Below are 18299 nucleotides of genomic sequence, written 5' to 3'. Positions count from 1 at the left end.
GGATTTTTTGTAACAAACTCTGTCTAACCAAAGCTTCCCTAGACCAAAACGTTGCTGGCAGGCTCTTCACTAAATCTTCCCATTATTTTTTTTCCTGACTCCACTGCAAGTGCAGCTACATTGACTCTAGTTATATTTTTTGAGTGCATTTCATGATTCTGCTTTTGACTCAGAGAGCTCTAAATGGACAGACACCTTACATCAGATGACTACTGCATCCTTATAGTCCCCCGCAAAAAACGGAACACTAAAGCAGACATAGTCATTTGTTCTGTCACTCTGGAGCTCTCGTCCACATTACAGAGACAATCTGACTCTGTAATGTGGATTTCATTAGTGACCTCTCACCGGTATCTATCAACAAGCACTTGTTTAAAAGGTACTCCGGCTGAATAAATACAAATCCAAACAGTAAATATATAAATAACTCCCTGACCTTACAGGCTTACTGTGCAGATAACAAACACACTCAGCAGTATTGGGTGGCGCAATGAGCAGAACTTTGGCGCACCCAGGTGGTGGAAATTTGTAACTGCATCTTTGAGCAGTAATTTCTTTTAGAAGTCACCAAAAACAGACTGTTGGAGAAAAAGGGTTGAAATAATTAATATTCAGGTGTGACTACCGCGCCTCTTAGATGATGTTACTTCCGTACGTAAAATCTCTTTGTCTAAACTCAGGACAACCCAAACAGTGAAAGGAAGCCCCAATGAGCACAAACACCTGCCTGCTGCTGCACTGGGACACACTCTGCTGCCTTGTGTGCTTGGGTAGTGGAAAGCTCTGACACTGTTCATTAATCACCATGTTGAGGTTTTGATGCCACAGCAGGAATGAAAACGTTGCTCTGACTTTAACAGATATACTATACTGCCCTCATCAGCTTTGCCCGAGTTCAGACCAGAAGGAAATAACACTCAGCCATGAGCGAGTCTTCTCATTTGTTTTCATCAGAATTTGCATTTCATGGTGGCCATTATAAACAGCCCAGGAAAAAAGAAAACAAACCTGTTCGATCTCCTGCTGAAATGGTTTCAGTCTTTAATTTTCATTCCAGCTCAATTTTAATGGAGAGAAACTGAATCAAAAATCAAGAAAAAACACATTACATGAAAATGAAAATGACAATTTTACTGGTAAGCACTGCTAGATGATTTTATCAGTGGCATCTTTAAGGAGTGTGGAACCAAATGCCTTTAGGTCACTAATAAACTCTGGGCACCTTTCTCATCCTCATCAACGGGGCAAGGATTTTGCATGAAGCTTTGAACTGAGCGTAAATAACAGTCACTTATATTTCTTCCAATTCCCAGTAATTTCGACAGCATCAACGTGGCACCAAAGGTGGATGATATTAATCCCAAGATGTGGGATGATTCTGGACGATGTGAGGCTGTCTTAGATAACACAGCTCTTCCAGTGTTGGATTGTGGACTGGAGGAGTTTGTAGCTGAGAGTGAAGGGTCCAGGATGAGAGCCAGCTCATCTCAGTCAGAGGCTCGGTTCTCTTTCCATCAAGTGAAGGAGTCTGAGCTCTCCTCCTCCACGTTGCCAAGAGTCAGCTATCCTAGTTTACGATGCCTCGTCAGTAAATCCCGCTGGAGCTTTTCCAGAATGCGCCACAGTAAGAAAGCCGCAAAAGTAGACCCCAGAGTCGAATGAGTGACTTTATATCACTTTAACTCTCAGAATTAGCTTGGCAGTCTGGCTTGCAGAGGAATATTTGGGTTTTTCCTTATAGACCTTTTTCCTTATAGAACAAGTATTTATTTTACCCACTGTGTAAGGTTTAGGACACACAGGGATTCCAAAATTTTGCAATATGCTTTCTTATTAAAACACTCTGTGTCAACTAGTCAGCCATGAATAAAAAGGAAAAGAATCCCAAAATTATCTTTGTGTATTTATAGCTCTATATTTGCATAAAAAGGACTCGCCCTCATGAGAAACACTGCTCTTTCATTCTGGCCCCTGCCTAATGTGATTAATGACACAGTCTCACTGTACGAGTCAGAGGGCAAATTCTACAAATAGGTGAACCTGTGGAGATTAACTAGGTGACAAGTTGAATTTTCTGAGGAAGCTGAAAATAACTTTGTCATGGGTAACTGCAATGACAAAGTACTCTTCTATAAACATGTTGAACCAGTAATATATTTTAACACAACTAACACTGACTTATTTAATATAAAGGTCGTTTTTAATCACAGAACTTATTAAAACATCACCAAAAACTGAGATAAGCAGCTTTTCCAACAGGTTTGTAAACACTGACTTTATTCATGCTCAATATATTTTACAGAAAAAAAAAACACTACCAAGCACTTCTAAGGTAATCAACGTTTTCATTAGAAATGTATGACTTCCTGTTTCCCTGAGGTAAAAATATGCCAATCATTTATTTTAGCTTTTGGCAGCTAGGCTGGATGAGAATCTACATTCATCTTGTTTACATGCAAAGTTTGGAGGATGGTCAGGAAAGTAAAGAGAGTTTCTAAAGCTCACTACAATCACTGAAATGAAACTGCAGAAAACCAAGTCTCCATAATATGCATTAGATGCCATGTTGGTTCTTTGAGAGGCATTTCAACAAAAAGTCTTTTATGTCCAATAATCACAAACGTAAAGTTGGAGATTGCCAACCTCTGCTAGGGTTTTAACTAGGACCGTGTGCTTTTGTGAGATATGGCTAAGAGTGACACACTCCAGATGGGTCTAGCATGAAATCCAAACATGAACAACAGGAAAAGGGCCTAATGCCCACTGTTAAGTATGACAGAGGATCTGTCATGCTGTGGGTCTCTATTTTAACCAAAGGCTCTCTGATCCTTGTTGGAGTGTATGAACATAAATGAAACTGAGAAGGAACTCTAACAGAAGCACTACCAAGTGGAGCCATTCTAATTATCCAAAGTTTAGCAAGTACTTACTGAAAAAACACCTCATCACACTTAAGGAAATGTACGCATTTTTGCTGAGCTTAACATTTTTCTGCAGCACTAATAAATTAAAAATGTTTGCTGGATATTCTCTGCTGGAATGACTTCACACAGTCTCAGAAACCCCCAAAAGATTGACTAGAACAGATTAGAGTAACTGACAGTCTTTCTTCTTCTATGTCATCAGTAATAACTGACTGCTGTCTTCGTCACTGCAGTGCAAAAGTTCAGCAGCGACTTCCTGCGGCCCCACATTCATGCCTTGTTCCTCTGCTGCTACGTCCACTGCAGCGAGTCCAACGCTGGTTGCAACAGGTTTTTAAACTTTGAGCTGTGCTCACCGGTCACGGCACGATGCACGTTGCCTTGCGAAGGGTCAGGTAGCCTGTAACCACATCGGTAGGAAGGAGACGGATGTAGGAGAATTCTTCAGATGATGTGAAGCGCAACTTTGTCTGTGGATCTGTGTAGTTTGCCTGGAGAGATGCATTTGATTGTTTTCAGATTTTGCTTTCGACAAGAACTGAATACAGTTATGTTGTCCTTGGTTGATTGATTACTTACAGGTAGGCCAGAGATGTCTGAGTATTTCTTTGCTGGTTTTAAAGAGGGAGGAGCATCGATGTTGTAATCTGACACCATAGAAGAATTAGAAAATGTAGTAGTGATTTGAGCAAAGACATCTTTCAATTATTAAAACTATTAGTCAGCTTTATTTAGCATGACTGCTTTAACTATTTAAACTCACAGTTGGGATCACTGAGCTTCCAGGGTAAAGTCCGCTCCAACGCCAGAATCTGTTTAAGATTTTTCCAGGTCCTGTTCTTTTTGCCGGCTGCTGCTCCACCAATCCCTGAGTGCTGCCGAAATGAACGTGGAAAACAGAAGCAATGCAGAGAAACTGAACGAGAAGTAAAAGGAGGGGATAAATGTAATCCAGTTGGCTTGACGGCACTCACCATAAACGTGTTGTCTTTGAAAGGAGGAGCCTTTACGACAGTCTCTGTGGTGGTCGGAGTGCTGTCCACTGAACCCACTGTCTTCATCTCCACCACGGTCTCGACTGCAGTTATCTGAAGACATACCAAACATGTTGAACGGTCTGTTAAATATTAATGTTAGATGCTGTTTAGATCCCTTATTAGGACTTTAATCTACTTTATAACAAGAAATTTTGTAGCCAAAACCAATTTTATCTCATTACTTTAAAAACAATAAAATATTAAATAGTAATGTATTAAATTTGGCCTAAAATTACTGTCTATCTCTGCATCACTAAAAATCTAGTTACAGTAAAAAAAAAACAAAAAAAAACTATGGGACAAATATACTCAGAAATAAATCCCTGCAAAAAGAATAACAGCATACTTCTTTTACAAGACCAATAATAACTTATTAACCTTTTTTTTTCTTATTCTGCCCACAATAACTTTAATTCTGCTTTCTCGATGAAAAAGAACAATGAGTCATCATCTCAGGCCGGCTTGGATTGAACAGTTAAAGTAAGTGCTGAAAATACTTTTTTTCTGCTCACTCAATGCATCCAAACTAAACACATTCATCATTTTTCATCTATAAATACATCAACCAAGAACAGAAATCAATCTGAATGTAAAACCAGCTAACGCTTAGTCATTCGCCATCTTGCATAAATGGGATAATCTTAGAATTACAATTTTGTGTTGGAAAATATTGATAATACTGAACCATCGTGGAGGACACGCAGAAAAGGAAAGAGGACACAGAAAAGATGGATCCATCTAAAATCGGCTATAAAAAATAAACTCTTCAAACAGAACTGAAAGGGGACCTCCGATATTTTAGCAAGCTAGATTGTGACGAAGGGAAATATTTCCTGAAAAATACTGTCATCTTGTGAGAAAATAAAGTATGAGTAAGTCTTCTCAAAACTGCTGAAGACTTACTCGTGTATTGTATACCATTTAACTCGGGAGAAGAGCTAATCATTTAACATGACTGGATTAGGTTAAAGTTTGCCTATATGAATGCATTGGTGACGGGATAAGCTCCATCTCCGTATGCGAGTCGCTGGTTTTACCTGCGTCTGTGTGGCTGGTGTGACTGTCAGCGGGGGTTTCTTCTTTTTGCTGCCGCTGATGCTGCTGTTCACTGTGGCCTGCTGAACGCCTGACACCGCCGGGCTGCCTGGACGCTTCTTCCCCCGGACAGCCGCAGCACTTGCGGTCGCAGGTTGCGCCCTCACCGTTATTGGGATTTGGGTTGCCATTTTAACTAAAAGTGCAATGATTTCATCAAATAATGCCACTGCGAACCAACTTTTCTCTGTCCAAACTTAGCATTAGCTCACTGTCATCTTTATAGTAAACAGTACCTAACCCGGATGTAGAACATATACACTTCCGGGTGAAAGGGTGCAGCTTAAATATTGTCAAATAAAGTGGAAAATGTTTTCCAGCTTTATTTACCTACTTTATTTCTAGGGGAGAGGGGAAGCAACAGCAAAGATACAAATGGACAAATGCGAAGTGGCTAAATTATCTGTAATGTGATATTACTAGCGGCATGTAGGTGGAAGATATGTGGAACATTTTAATGTAAATTTCCCGCTTTTACCGAGGTACAATTTTAAGCTCAGTTTAGGAGCAGACAAAATTAAAATTGAGAATGACAAATGCTCAGAAGAAAACAAGATGTTGTCCACGGATTGATGCTGCCGCCATGTGTTTGCAGGGAGTAAAGCATCCAAAGAAAACAACTTCTGAATGCAGATAAATAAATAACAATTAAATAATTAATAATTAAATTATTGTATTGCTGAACACATATAATAAAGCTTCACATCTGTCAGAATACCTTACAGTCAGCAAGGAGCTTTTAGTAAGAATGTTTTCTTCTTTTCTCTTTCTGCACTGAAGAACTTTTTTCCACTCAAAAACCAAAACTTTTTTTTTTTTTTACTTTTCAAAGTGCAAAGTAGTCTTGTTCAGAGGTACAATTTTAATAAATAAAACACTATTAAAATAAAAAAGTATTTAGAAATTAATACTGAATATAAGTCCAAACATAAGTGGATATGTAGCAGAAACAAAAATATCTCTATAGTCTGAATGTTGCTAACAGTTATTTATCATTTTAATGCTACACAAAATGGGCCAGATTGCTAATCGGAATCAAATGGAGTTTTTGAATATAAATACATTCCAATCAGTGATCCCTGCAAACATTTTTTTGCATTAAATTTGCTGATGATATACTTTTAATGCATCTTTAATGCCTTTCTTATTACTGTCAGAAATACAAAAGCCTTTAGAAAACCAATATTATAACCAAGCAAAGATCCTCAGGTGTAAATGTTAGCTATATTGTTTATTCACTGCAGTGGAAGATAAGTCTTTCAGTGGCTCAAGGTGCAGTATGAGGTTAAGTCTTTCCTCACAAAGTCCAGACGCATTACCTTCATCTTGGGTTTATTGGCCCCTTGTGATTGCCCAGTAGGTGTATGTTTTCTGAACTGTGTCATGGACTGACATCCTGTACAGGATGTACTGCTGAGCTCATCTGCTGGCTGCTAGACGAACCCTCTTGTGTCAATGAACAGGGCAAAATGTTTGTACAAAACTAATGAATGTTTTCCATTATACATTTTTATGGCTCTATATGTTCTTGGAAAATACAGAATCCTTTAAGTTTCTGTTTGATTTAACTGTCTACTTGCAAAAAATCAGTTAGAAACCGAGGTGTATTATAAAGTCAGCGAGCCAACCAGAAAATGATACCGTTTTTTTGTTTTGTTTTGTTTTTTCTGCTTTTGTCTTAGCCTGGAATGTTAGTACCAGATAAAAAAAAAATCTTTATAAGAGTTAAGAAACTGACCAGAGCTCTGCAGATAACACATTTTTCCTCTTTGTAGTAAGTATTAAAAAAGTTTAAGCTGCTTATTTAAATCTCTGGACTCACTCAATAATTTATTTCAAACTGTACATCTGATTCACAATCTGAAAAAGCTTTTAGTCATAAATTATTTAACCATAGAACGGGCATTTGGGATTTTTCTGCTTCATCAATTATTATTTTGCAGAAACAATATAATTTGAATTACAAAATTTCTAATTAAGTATACAAGTCTAGGGAGTGTCATTTCTTACACATGTCCTTGGTAGAAGAGAGCATGTATCAGCAGATTATTCAAAGGAACATGCAAATAAAACTTATGTCCTTGCAAGATTAGTGTGCAACACAAGTGTTACACATCAAAAAGCTGATTTTAAAGGCACAATAATCAAACTGAGGTTGAAACGTTCTTACTAAGCAAACAGTCTAAAATAAAAGATAAAAATATGTTTTATTTATATAACACGCTTTATCACACGATATTAGTTGGCTGGTTATGTTGCAGTGACCCAGCATTATGTACTTGTGAACCATGTTGTCCTACCTGCCTGCATGGGAGTCCAACTCTACTCGTTAAGGATCTGTTTCCTACAGGTTTTAGATGCCGATACAGTTCATTAAAATGCCTGAATTATCTCATTAGAGTGTGATCAGGTCTAGCAAGGGCCTGACAGTAAATCATTACAATATTCATGTGTGTTGAACCAGAAAACAAACTAAAACAAGCAGGATACTTGCTACCAGGGAATGGCTCTGGAATCCTCTGCTCCAGGTTTTTGGAGAAGACGCTCAGGCCGATTCAGGATGGTTAGTGTGGGTTTAATTCTTGTTAAGAGATGGTAGACCTGACTTTTACACTTGCGGAGTTGCTAAAGGGTCAAAGGAGTTTTGCTTGTTCAGTCCATATGTGTTTTGAGTGTCTGCAAATACCTTCAGACCAATTCTGATGTCCCTTGAGACATTTTGTGTTGTTCACTTTGCCGTGGTTGTTTTTAAGAGCTATCTGGTCCTTGTACACACACTGAGCGAGAGCTGTGTCCACATTCTCGGCACATCGTCAGTGACTGTTCCAAAAGAAGTGTTGGGCTCTGCTTGTTGTTTGTGGTGTAGTTAGACTTGGTCTGAAGGTGTAGTTGTATTGAGGACTGTGTCCGGTTTGAGAACTCCAGGCTTTCATCTTTGTTTTTTCCAAATAAATTGGTTCTGTCAGCATGTTGAAGCAAAGATCATGAGCCTACACTAAAGACATTCAGAGCCACGCATGATAATGATATCCTCTAAGCCCAAGGCCAAAGTTCTCAACCAGAAAAGCATGGGTTCCTTACAGTTGGGTGATATCTTTGCCTCATAAGATGAATAAAATGGTGGAAATGGAAGTAAATTTACTGTTTTGGTTGAATTTAAGTTGAGTACCAGTCATAAGTCTGCTGGCGTTGCTCTTGGTTTTCCTCTGATACATTAAAGTTACATGGTTATTCCATTGTCATCCTGTCACAGCAGTTTCATGCAGACATCTTTGAGGTTGAGCGCCTGTAGCTAATCTATTCGTCTACACTGGCCCAAAGGGAGGAACCTGTCATCGTTCAGTCAGCCCTCACAACACTCTGTGACATCCAAATTCAACACACTGGCTTCTGAGCAGTTGAGAACAACTTAATTAACTCTGAGAAGCTGATATCCTGTTAAACATATTGTCACAGGGAAACCGGCTGATACACAGAGGCAGTCCTGCTACTCTTATTTCCTAGTCATTCTGGTGTCTAGAGGACTGTTGTCACAAAGGGGAATGTTGATCCAGGGGAAGGAGTTTCTAAATGTTTTATGCATTTTCAACACTGGTACACTGCTGCTGTCACTTATATAAATAAAGCATGTACAGAGACTTTGTTAAAGCTAATTTGGAACATTATTAAACTTTAATGGCTAATGTTATGGCTACATGGAGTGAGTCTGGAAATGAGGGAGCTCAACTGTTTCTTTGGACAATGAGCAAAAAATGGATGAAGGATTTTTTTCCCCCCAACTTTGATAGGAACTTTAAAATATCCCTGTTATGATAAAATAATTCAAAAAGGTTTTTGTTTTCTCAGGTCTCTTTTTCAGTAGGAACAGCTGAAAGTCTATTTGGGGTATCATCTTTGCTTTTCTGGAGGATTACTTTTTTTTCTTCTTTGTAGATTAACTCAGACTCCTTTCAGGCACATGTGCACATGGTGGCCTAAACTAATTTGTTTGTAGTTGTTTGCATATAAGGAGCATTAACTTAAAAATGTGTGTTTAAAGCAGTGACAAATAAATGTGTGAAGAAAATCTTCTTTTCCCATTATATGCAACATTATATATCCAGTTCCTGTACAGCGTATGAGTGCATAAACTACACTGTGGCAGAAAACGTTTTCTTCATCATTTCGTTTGCATTTTCAGCAAAAAAATAAAAAATAAAAAATCATAACTTGTAAAATAATTTTTGTTGGCCTATTATATGAAACCCAAATAAAGACAATGACATTTGTGGTTGCAGAGTGAAATGTGAAAAAAAAATTCAACATGTTTGACACTTGCCCTATGCCTTTTAGGAGATAGAACCCAAATAACAAATAAAAATGGGTACGGCGGTAAAGTGGAGGGGCCAATGGTTCCCTGGCCCCCCTGTTCTGGTGAAGCTGCGCAGATCACTTCCAGTTCAAACTTATGGGAATATCTATTTAGTGCCCACAGATTCTATTTGTTTTCATAGCGCATGCTCACTGCGTGCTATTATTACTACCCCTAGCAACAGTTGCCATGCTGCTGACAACTTCTGAGTCGGGACCGGCCTCTGAGTATGGACCGGCCTCTGACCGGCCTCCGAGTATGGACCGGCCTCCGAGTATGGACCGGCCTCCGAGTATGGACCGGCCTCCGAGTATGGACCGGCCTCCGAGTATGGACCGGCCTCTGAGTCGCAGACCGGCCCCTTATAATTTGCTTATCATGTACAGCCTGGAGTGTTTTGGGTGAGGGGTTTTCCCTGTTGGTCGACTCATGGGATCCGCAGCGTGAGATTTTTTTTTCGGCTTGGCACCCTGAGCGTTCCGGAGTGAGCTGCTTGGTGCGGGGTGTTGTACAATCTCTCCGTTGATTTGAGGAAGAGTTGTTTCATTTCCACAGGTAGTGTTGATCTCAAAGTTCACCTCCAGCCGTTGAATCTTCATTTCTATAAACTGAAGTCGTTGTAAAACTGCTAATGTCCCTGGGATCGGCCGGAAGCATTTTGCCCTGGTTCAACTTGGGAGGTAAAAAGTAAGGTAAAAATAAAAGTAAGAAAATCCCACAGTCCTTAGGTTTGAAGTAATTCAGTTATGATGTCAATAATGTAAATATAACTATAAAAACGGTGACTTTAAAAATAACTCAAAGGCAAAGTTATCAGAAAGGACAAGAGAGAGCAGGATAAGCTGTTCCTCCTTCAGCTGTCAGAGCGAACGTTTATGTTTGTATGTGATATTGATTACTCTATAATCAATGCAGGAGAGGTTTTCCTGGTGAGTTTTGCAGAGTAGTCTGAACCATTAAGTGGTGAGAATATACAAGGCAGGTACAAAGTAAGCAATAACAAATAACTGGCTCTACAACAACTAGAATACATCATACCAACCAAGTTGGTCCATCTGGCAGTGCTGGAAAATCCTGCAGGTACTTGTTAGCTGTGGCTTAATAAGATAATTGGAAAATGACAAGTCTGCAGCCTGGAGGTGCTGAAAAACTTGATATCATCCTTAAATTCTAAGCCAAAGCAAAATGTTCTCTTCAAAACAAAATAAGAAATCATAAACAACAAATAACTCTAAAGGTGTTTGTTCCTTTTGCATATTATATTGTTATACCAGGGGCCAATTGTGTAATACTGCATATTTAAATCTGTCTGTTAAATCTAGCTTCCTATACAAGAGTGGCAGCAGCTCTTTCATAAATCTCATCACGCCAAGGCAGAAAGTTTTCTCCAGGTTCAGAGTCGAGTCATGAAATTGACAAATAGTTCCTCAGTGACATCATTAAGTCCAACAACGGTTTGTCTGTGATGCCGCCCAACTCACACACACCAATTTGTAGATCTAAAAATGTGTACTCAAGCCATATCTCACACATCAGAAACATTAGCCGCTGTGAATTCATCACAAAGCTGCACCTGGAGGCTGTGTTGCCAATCAGAAACAGAATTTACTGTCGGGGCAAATGAGTCGGAAAATTGGGAACATCAGAAGAAAATGAAGCTGCTGAGTCAAGTTAGATAGCTTTGCTACTCGCGTTGGCAAGAATCTAAGCATTCCCAAATGCGTCTCTTATTCTGGCAATAAATCGTACCTAAAAAGGTTGTACCTGGCAGTCAAGACGATTAAGCGCTCCCCTGATGGAGGAGGTAATAGTGAGCAATGCCACTGACATCTTATTTATAGCTTTCTGTAACTTTCCCGTTTGCCACAGACAGTTCTACTTTTCTTTCTGGTGCAAAAAAAAGAAACTAATTCATTTTTTTTTTCTTCTTCTGTTACCTTTTACTCCTGCTCAGTTTTTTATTCTCAGAATGTAGCCATAAATGTCAAGCCCCTGGCTCTTTCTGAGTTCCTTTTAGATTGATGGTTTGTTTGCAGGTAGTGGCCCATAAAGGTTATGGTCCTTGAGATCTGCCGCTGCTTCCCACATACTCCAGAAGTGCGTTGTAGTTTTATTTTTAGATATTCCTATATAAAGGTTTTATATATTGTAAATGAAGCTAAGCTTTAACTACTAAAATGCTACGTCTCATCCTGATGAATACTAGATTAGAAATGCATTCTATTGTGCAGAAGCCCTAGATGAGGGTGAGATTTGTCCCTATTTAACTCTGTGCTAATACAGTAAAGATATCGTAGTTTTGGAAAACAGTAGGTAATAAGGACAACAATATTCAGAGGTTTTCTTTTTTCCTTTTCTAAGGTTTCTAAAATGTAAATTAAAGGCTGTTTAACACATACAATGCGAGATCACAAATCCTGTATTTTACACAAGCAGCTGTGCTACTCTGTAATGAAGATGCCAAGTCTCAAATTTCTTGTAAAAACAATTTGTTTTAATTATTGTATTCCACATGGTGACTTGGTGACTTATGGTGTAGAGACTTTAGTGCTTCTAAAAGTCTGTATCTTTGATTAAAGGTGAGGAAGGCGTTTATTACATTGGCGACAACTATAAATATTGCTGAAAGAGGTGGATAACTTCTTATTTATTTAATCACGTGTTTAGTAAAACTATAATCTTTCTTGTGTTTTAAAAGGAGAAACCAGTACAGAGCCTCCCTGCTCCTGGAAGTCACACTTCTTGGATGAACACTCACTACTGGTAGCAGCTGTTAGAAATGAAATCTTTGTGTATCTATTCTGTAGTTAATATCTATATGTATCTATTAATAAATGAATTGATGTTGTGTAGAGTTCTGTAAAAAAACAATTGCAAATAGCTTCTCTTGAGTAATCGACATATGTGCAACTTTTACATTTAAATTGCTTCTTTTTGTAAATTTTACACATCTGGCAACGAAGTATGTGGAGGAGAGGAAATGCTAAAATTAAAGCTGCCATTATGGATCAAAAACATAAGGTGTGTGGCTGTTTCTTTAAAACATCTATTTAATAATTATATAAACACTGTACATGGTTACTACATTACACAAACATAATTACCACAGTTAACAATTTAAGTTATTGACAGAGAAAATGTATTTACAAAAGGCATATCAATTTTATTTCAACAGTATGTACTCAGGGTTTACAACTTAAGAAGACATCCATGTAGGGTCCTTGGTGTGTGCCAGTCTACAGTGAACTGGTGGATGACAGAGGCAATGGTATTCAGTAGTGAGCAGTTTGAAGCAGAAGTCCCACCATGTGATCCACAGGGTTTTCCCACCTGAGCACAAACGTCATGCACTTTGTTTCCACAGGCACCACAGCAGAATCAAGTGTAACCTGTTAAAAGGGATATAAAGTTATTATTCCTATGTTATCAATTTTCTACTGCCAAGTCTACAACCACAGGAAAACAAAGTATAAGAAACTTTACCTTCTAATCATAACATTTGATAAATATTCATTGGAGAAATGAGAAGTTAATCAGCAGAGAGACAGAGAGAGAGAGAGAGAGAGAGAGAGAGAGAGAATCACATTTCTCCAATGAAACGTTAAGATATTCAAGAACAGACAAAGATGGTGACATCTATCAGCATGAAAAGGGTTGCAAGGTCTGAGACTTTTGAGATTCCAGCAAACCGCAGCAATGGTTATTATCCACAGCTGAAGAAAACCTGATGCGCCTTCAGGAGTGGTCAGCTTACAGAAACGTCCTTGAAAAATCAGAACATCTAAAACACTGCTGGCCTTACTTGTCAAGTTGAGGTCGATGTTCATGATTCAACAATAATGAAGAGAACGGAGGGAAATTACATCCATGGGATAGTTCTAAGCACGTCGGGGGAGATATCTTTTCCACAAGGAATTGTGTCTGGTTTTCTTCTCTTAAAGGGACGTGTTATGTAAAATCAAGTTTTATACTATGTTTTATTGTTATTCCCTAATGAGAAACATACATGGAGTGTTGCTTTGATTCTTTCATGCATGTTTGAGGAATCCTTTAATCTCCCAGGGGAGGCATTTGGGGGTGTCTAAACGCTTGCTCATTCAAAGCGGCGGCGCCACATATTTACCCAAAGCTCCGCCTTGAAGCTTAAGCTCCCAGCAGAGCTTCTGCTAACAGAGCTCTCCTCCCTTGCGCCCCCCACTCAGCTCGACCAGCGAAGCAGCAGTAGCCCTTAGCAAACACCTACTGAAACTATGCCTGTGCTGAGCTCATCAAATAAACTACTTTCAGTCCAACCCTCCAAAGAATGACTGTAAACAGGATCATGAAGAAGCATTGTTGGGGTGACATGCTGAAGGCAGAGTGTCGGAAAGAGTAGGAACTTTTTAAAGAGGCGAGTTTCAATGTGTTACATGGCAAAGTCAAATTTCTAAGTCGTATTTGATACACAGCATTTTTATAACAACTGAAGGCAACACAGTTATCTGGTTGTATCATGAAATAGAATATAAATAACTTAATATTGTACAGCATGTTACCTTCTCTTTTTTTATCTTTGTGTGAATCTATGCGCTCCGATTTTCTCATTTTGCTGTTGCATCTGAGTTTCCCCCGTTGTGCGATAATAAAACATGTTATATGACATTTTATTGTAAAATATCAGTTCTCTAGTCAAATTGTTATGAATTATTAATTGCAGATTGAACAATAAACCTGAAGAAAACGATAGTGGTATTTTATCCATGGCTGTATGCCTGCATAGGTCTAAAACTTACAAGTAATTACATTTTGTCTTTAATTTAAACAACTATTCCAGTTATTTATAGTTCTGTAAGGCTGGGTGGTAAAAAAAAAAAAAAGTGTTTGTGTTGCTGGGATCAGGCAAAGACGACGTCCAGAGTTGTCTTTGTGAATCAAAATGGGTTTTATTTACCTTAACACAAGAAAACTCAGGCTGTCACACCTGGTGCCTAACGCTCCTGAGCAGTCGGAAAACAGAACTGGCTCGCAAAACGGCACGTTCAAGGAACACACGTAAAACAGACACATTCAATGACATATAGGAAATATTAGTACAGACGATCACAGCACAAGACAGACACAAAATAAAGTTCTGAAGGAATTAACTTATTACAATAAACAAAACAAATTGGGTGGGGTACCTGTGAACTATAATATACATGAACAGTAAAATAAATGAATAAACTAATAAATTCAGTGCATCTCACATTTGCATGTATATATAAAGTAACATGTCTGTTTGAAATAATTCCTTATTTGTATGTAACATCCACATTAGTAGCTCTGTTATTTATCTACATTTATGTGATATAAGCTATAACATCTGGGAAAAGTAATCAGATTACTGCCCAGGGAGCAGAAGAAGAGGAACATGGCTGACATGATGGAGAACCGTCAGAACACCTGGATCTCCTTCAGCAGGAAGCAGCTACCAGCAGAGATGGCAGCGCTCCATGGAGAGTTGAGACAAACAAAAGAAAAATAAAAGTTGTTGTGTCTCAGTGAGCGAAGTCTCTTTATTTATGCTCACTCCACACATTATTGTACTGTAGTTTATATCAAGGTCCTAATACAATCCTCCCAAAATGTGAGGAGCGTTAGCCAGAATGAAAATAACATTATATTATATAAATATGTCACTGAACTTAACATTGTAGATTACCAATGAAGCCATCCAAAACTGAATACATTATTCAGCAAACCAAACAATTTGACATTATTATCAGGGCAGCTATTAACAAGAACCCAAAATACAAATCCTGTTTGTTAGTTTCTAGTTCATACACAATCATTCTATTCACTCACTGTTTATCTGTCTTCCTGGAGAATCTTCAATGTAAGAAAATGAGAAAATGTGTCCAAAAACCTGTAACCTTAATTAGTGATAATTAAGACTGAGTTTAAACTTTTACCCCTATGCTGTCGCTGCCCGCTGTGGAGCGTACAAGCATGTGACGCATTTATAAGGCTTCGTAATAACACGGACGCATACCGAGTTTTCATTTCAACTCTGTTGGGCAGCACGGACTTCAAAATTTATAAAAGTGGTGTTTTTATATTGGTTTTGTGGTTATTCAAAATAAAGCCAGAAATAAGATCGATCATTTCCGCCTTATTTTGTGGGGTCTAAATGTACCACATTTCGAAACAACCAATGAAAATGTGTTGACGGTCTGTTGCTAGGTAGAACGAAAAATGAAGCTTACTGAAAGTTTCAAAATAAAACCTGCATATTCCTCTCACGTCAGGGCACCGCCGTAGGCGGTGCAATAATATTTAGCCTTTTTTACCTTTTTTTTCCCCTCAGGATAGTGAACTACCTTGTTAATTAACATTAGCACAAAGATTAGCACTTCACTGCCCCCTAGTGCACTGCCTTGCTCAGCACACACACAGCAGTTGGCTGAGGATTAATCGCTATAGCAACAGAATACTGAGAAAGTCAGAGCTGCTGGTTTGGACTACAAAGACTCTGTAGTTCTAAACATGGTGGAACACTTTAATACAGAGGCCTGAGCAAAAGGTCAGAACTACAACATGGTGGAACACTCGGTTATTACAGAGGAGGGCTGAGCTGGCATTTAGAGCTACTTGCTCTTTTGGACATTATATAGCTGGATTAACCAAACCACTGTTACATATTGGATTTGTGTGGCCATTTAAAATTAAATTAAGCTTACTGAAAATTTCAAAAATAATAGCCCTGACAATTTTTACATCATGTAATTGCTCTTTTGGTTTCTATGTGACTGGTTTAAAGAAACCACTGTTACACATTGAATTAGTGTGGTTATTAAAATGAAGCTTACTGAAAGTTTCAAAATAAAAGCCTGCATATTTCTCTCACGTTAGAGCACCGCCTACAGCGGTGCAATAATGTTAAGCTTTTTTATGATTTTTTCTTCATGATATTCATGATATCATTAACATTAGTACAAACATTAGCACAAACGTTAGCATTTCACTACTACAACATTAGCATTTTCACTACCCCAATTCTGCTACCAATAGCGTTTCTACTAAAGTTAGCTATTAGCTAATTTTCTTACTTATAAACAATGTTTATTATACTGAATAGAGTAAGTCAATGACAGACAACATGCGAATGATGCCCCACATGCTACTGATTGTCTTCACGCTAACATTAGCATTTTGGCTAATTTTAGCTCATGCATTAATTTTAACATTAATGCATGAGCTGTACCTGTACCTGAATGGTACAGCCTAGTCCACATGCTTCTGCCTCTCCACAGGTTATTGACTATGATTTAGCTAAACTTAGCATTAATGATTATTTTTAGCATCAGAACGCTGGGTCCAAGCCAACGTGCACACTTTGGCATGCCCCGTAAAATTTCTGCAGAAATCTTTTAGTTTTAGACTATTAGTGTGTTAGTTAGAGTTCGTCGTGTGTGCAGTGTTAGTAGTAGTTTTGCTAGCTATCGCTACATGGCTTCATAGCGAGCGCTGACACACTGAGAAGAGAGACTGCGCGCTGGGATGGCCATTTAGACCTCGCCTCCATATTAATTCTTGGTGTCCAAAATGTGAAAACATGGAAGAGGAACTAGTCAGATTAGAAGGAATAAAGCTCTATTTGTTCTCGGTATAACTTGGACATCAGGTGAATCATAATTAAACATATTGAGAAGTTACAAACAACAGGTTGTTGATGCACTTCAACTCTGTAAGAACATCAGACACATTTTTGTTTTATCAGAAATGTTTCATCAGCATATTGAGCTCATGTGATTCCTGCTCCAGGAAGGTGAAGGTCTCTGGACATCCTGAAGGTAAACACCGACTGGCAGGAAGACGGACACTGATGAGACGACCTACAACCCAAAGACTGCACGAAAAACCACGATGGTCTGCGGCGGCAGTTTGCCAACATGAAAACACATTGGAATATATTATGAATTAATTCTGACATTTTTAAGTTATTTGCAACACCCTGACTAACATTAGCTCCTGTATAATCGGGACTATTACAAGTTTTATGTCGTTTAATACAAAAATCGTCGTTAGCTTACCTGAACCGTCTGAGCCATCTGCTTTCCTCCCGCTGCAAGGCGGAGATCAGCTCCTCCTCACCATATCGCAGCATTTCTCCCACTGTCACATTTTCTTGAAGTCTCAGAAAAATCAGGCTATAAAAAAATAGCTCAGCTCTGTCTTCTTTTGTATCAGAAAAACAACTCGCGTTAGGTCGCATGTAACGAAGCACAGCACATAGAGCCTAGAGGCGGGGTGCTACACCCCCCCGCCACCAGGAGGCGGTACCCTGCTACAGAGCCGAGAAGGGCCGGTGGAAACGCGGTCACTCCGAAACAGAGCCGAGCCGAGCCGGGTTGTTGAAGTAGAGCCGGTGGAAAAGGGGCAAATGTGCCTGAAAAATACATAATAACCCCATGGCCCATCTTTAAGAAATGAAATGTATTAACATTTGGAAACTACTTTTTCAGGTCATGCTTAGTCTGATATGAAAATTTGTTTGATAATCTGAAACGCTGAAGTATTACAAAAAAGCAAAAACAGAAGAATCTATAACGCATAAACACTTTTCCACAGTATTAATTATGCTGCTTTTACTTTGGTGTTATCACCTACAATGCATTTTCTTTTAATTTAATTAGAAATAAACATTACCCTCAACCCCTTTGATTTGACTTGATAATAAGACCCTTTATGTGGATATCCCCTTATAGTGTCATGTTTTGAAACACCTTGATGTGACTGTGGGTTTTGTCTGACACATTATTGTTGCTCATGCAGCTAATCTTCAGCTCCATTATTCAATCTGAAGAGGGATGATTTTTTTGTTTTTCCTTATTTGTCAGTCAGGCATAATTTAATTAATCAAACCAGGCATTA

The 18299-nt window shown here is 38.6% G+C and overlaps 1 protein-coding gene across 1 annotated transcript; it reads right to left on the bottom strand.

Moving 5' to 3' along the window:
- Positions 1-2256: 2256 nt before the first annotated feature.
- Positions 2257-5297, bottom strand: ino80c (INO80 complex subunit C). The gene is made up of 5 exons (XM_008432617.2): positions 4999-5297; positions 3899-4012; positions 3688-3799; positions 3504-3571; positions 2257-3415 (listed from the first exon to the last, which is right to left on the bottom strand). Exons 1-5 carry the CDS (start codon positions 5185-5187, stop codon positions 3284-3286), a joined length of 615 nt encoding a protein of 204 aa, XP_008430839.1. The 5' UTR covers positions 5188-5297; the 3' UTR covers positions 2257-3283.
- Positions 5298-18299: the final 13002 nt, after the last annotated feature.

Source organism: Poecilia reticulata, linkage group LG16 (assembly GCF_000633615.1).
Source record: "Poecilia reticulata strain Guanapo linkage group LG16, Guppy_female_1.0+MT, whole genome shotgun sequence".
NCBI lineage: Eukaryota > Metazoa > Chordata > Actinopteri > Cyprinodontiformes > Poeciliidae > Poecilia > Poecilia reticulata.
Note: the sequence above shows the minus strand (reverse complement) of the source record. Positions and strands in the feature narration are given on the sequence as shown.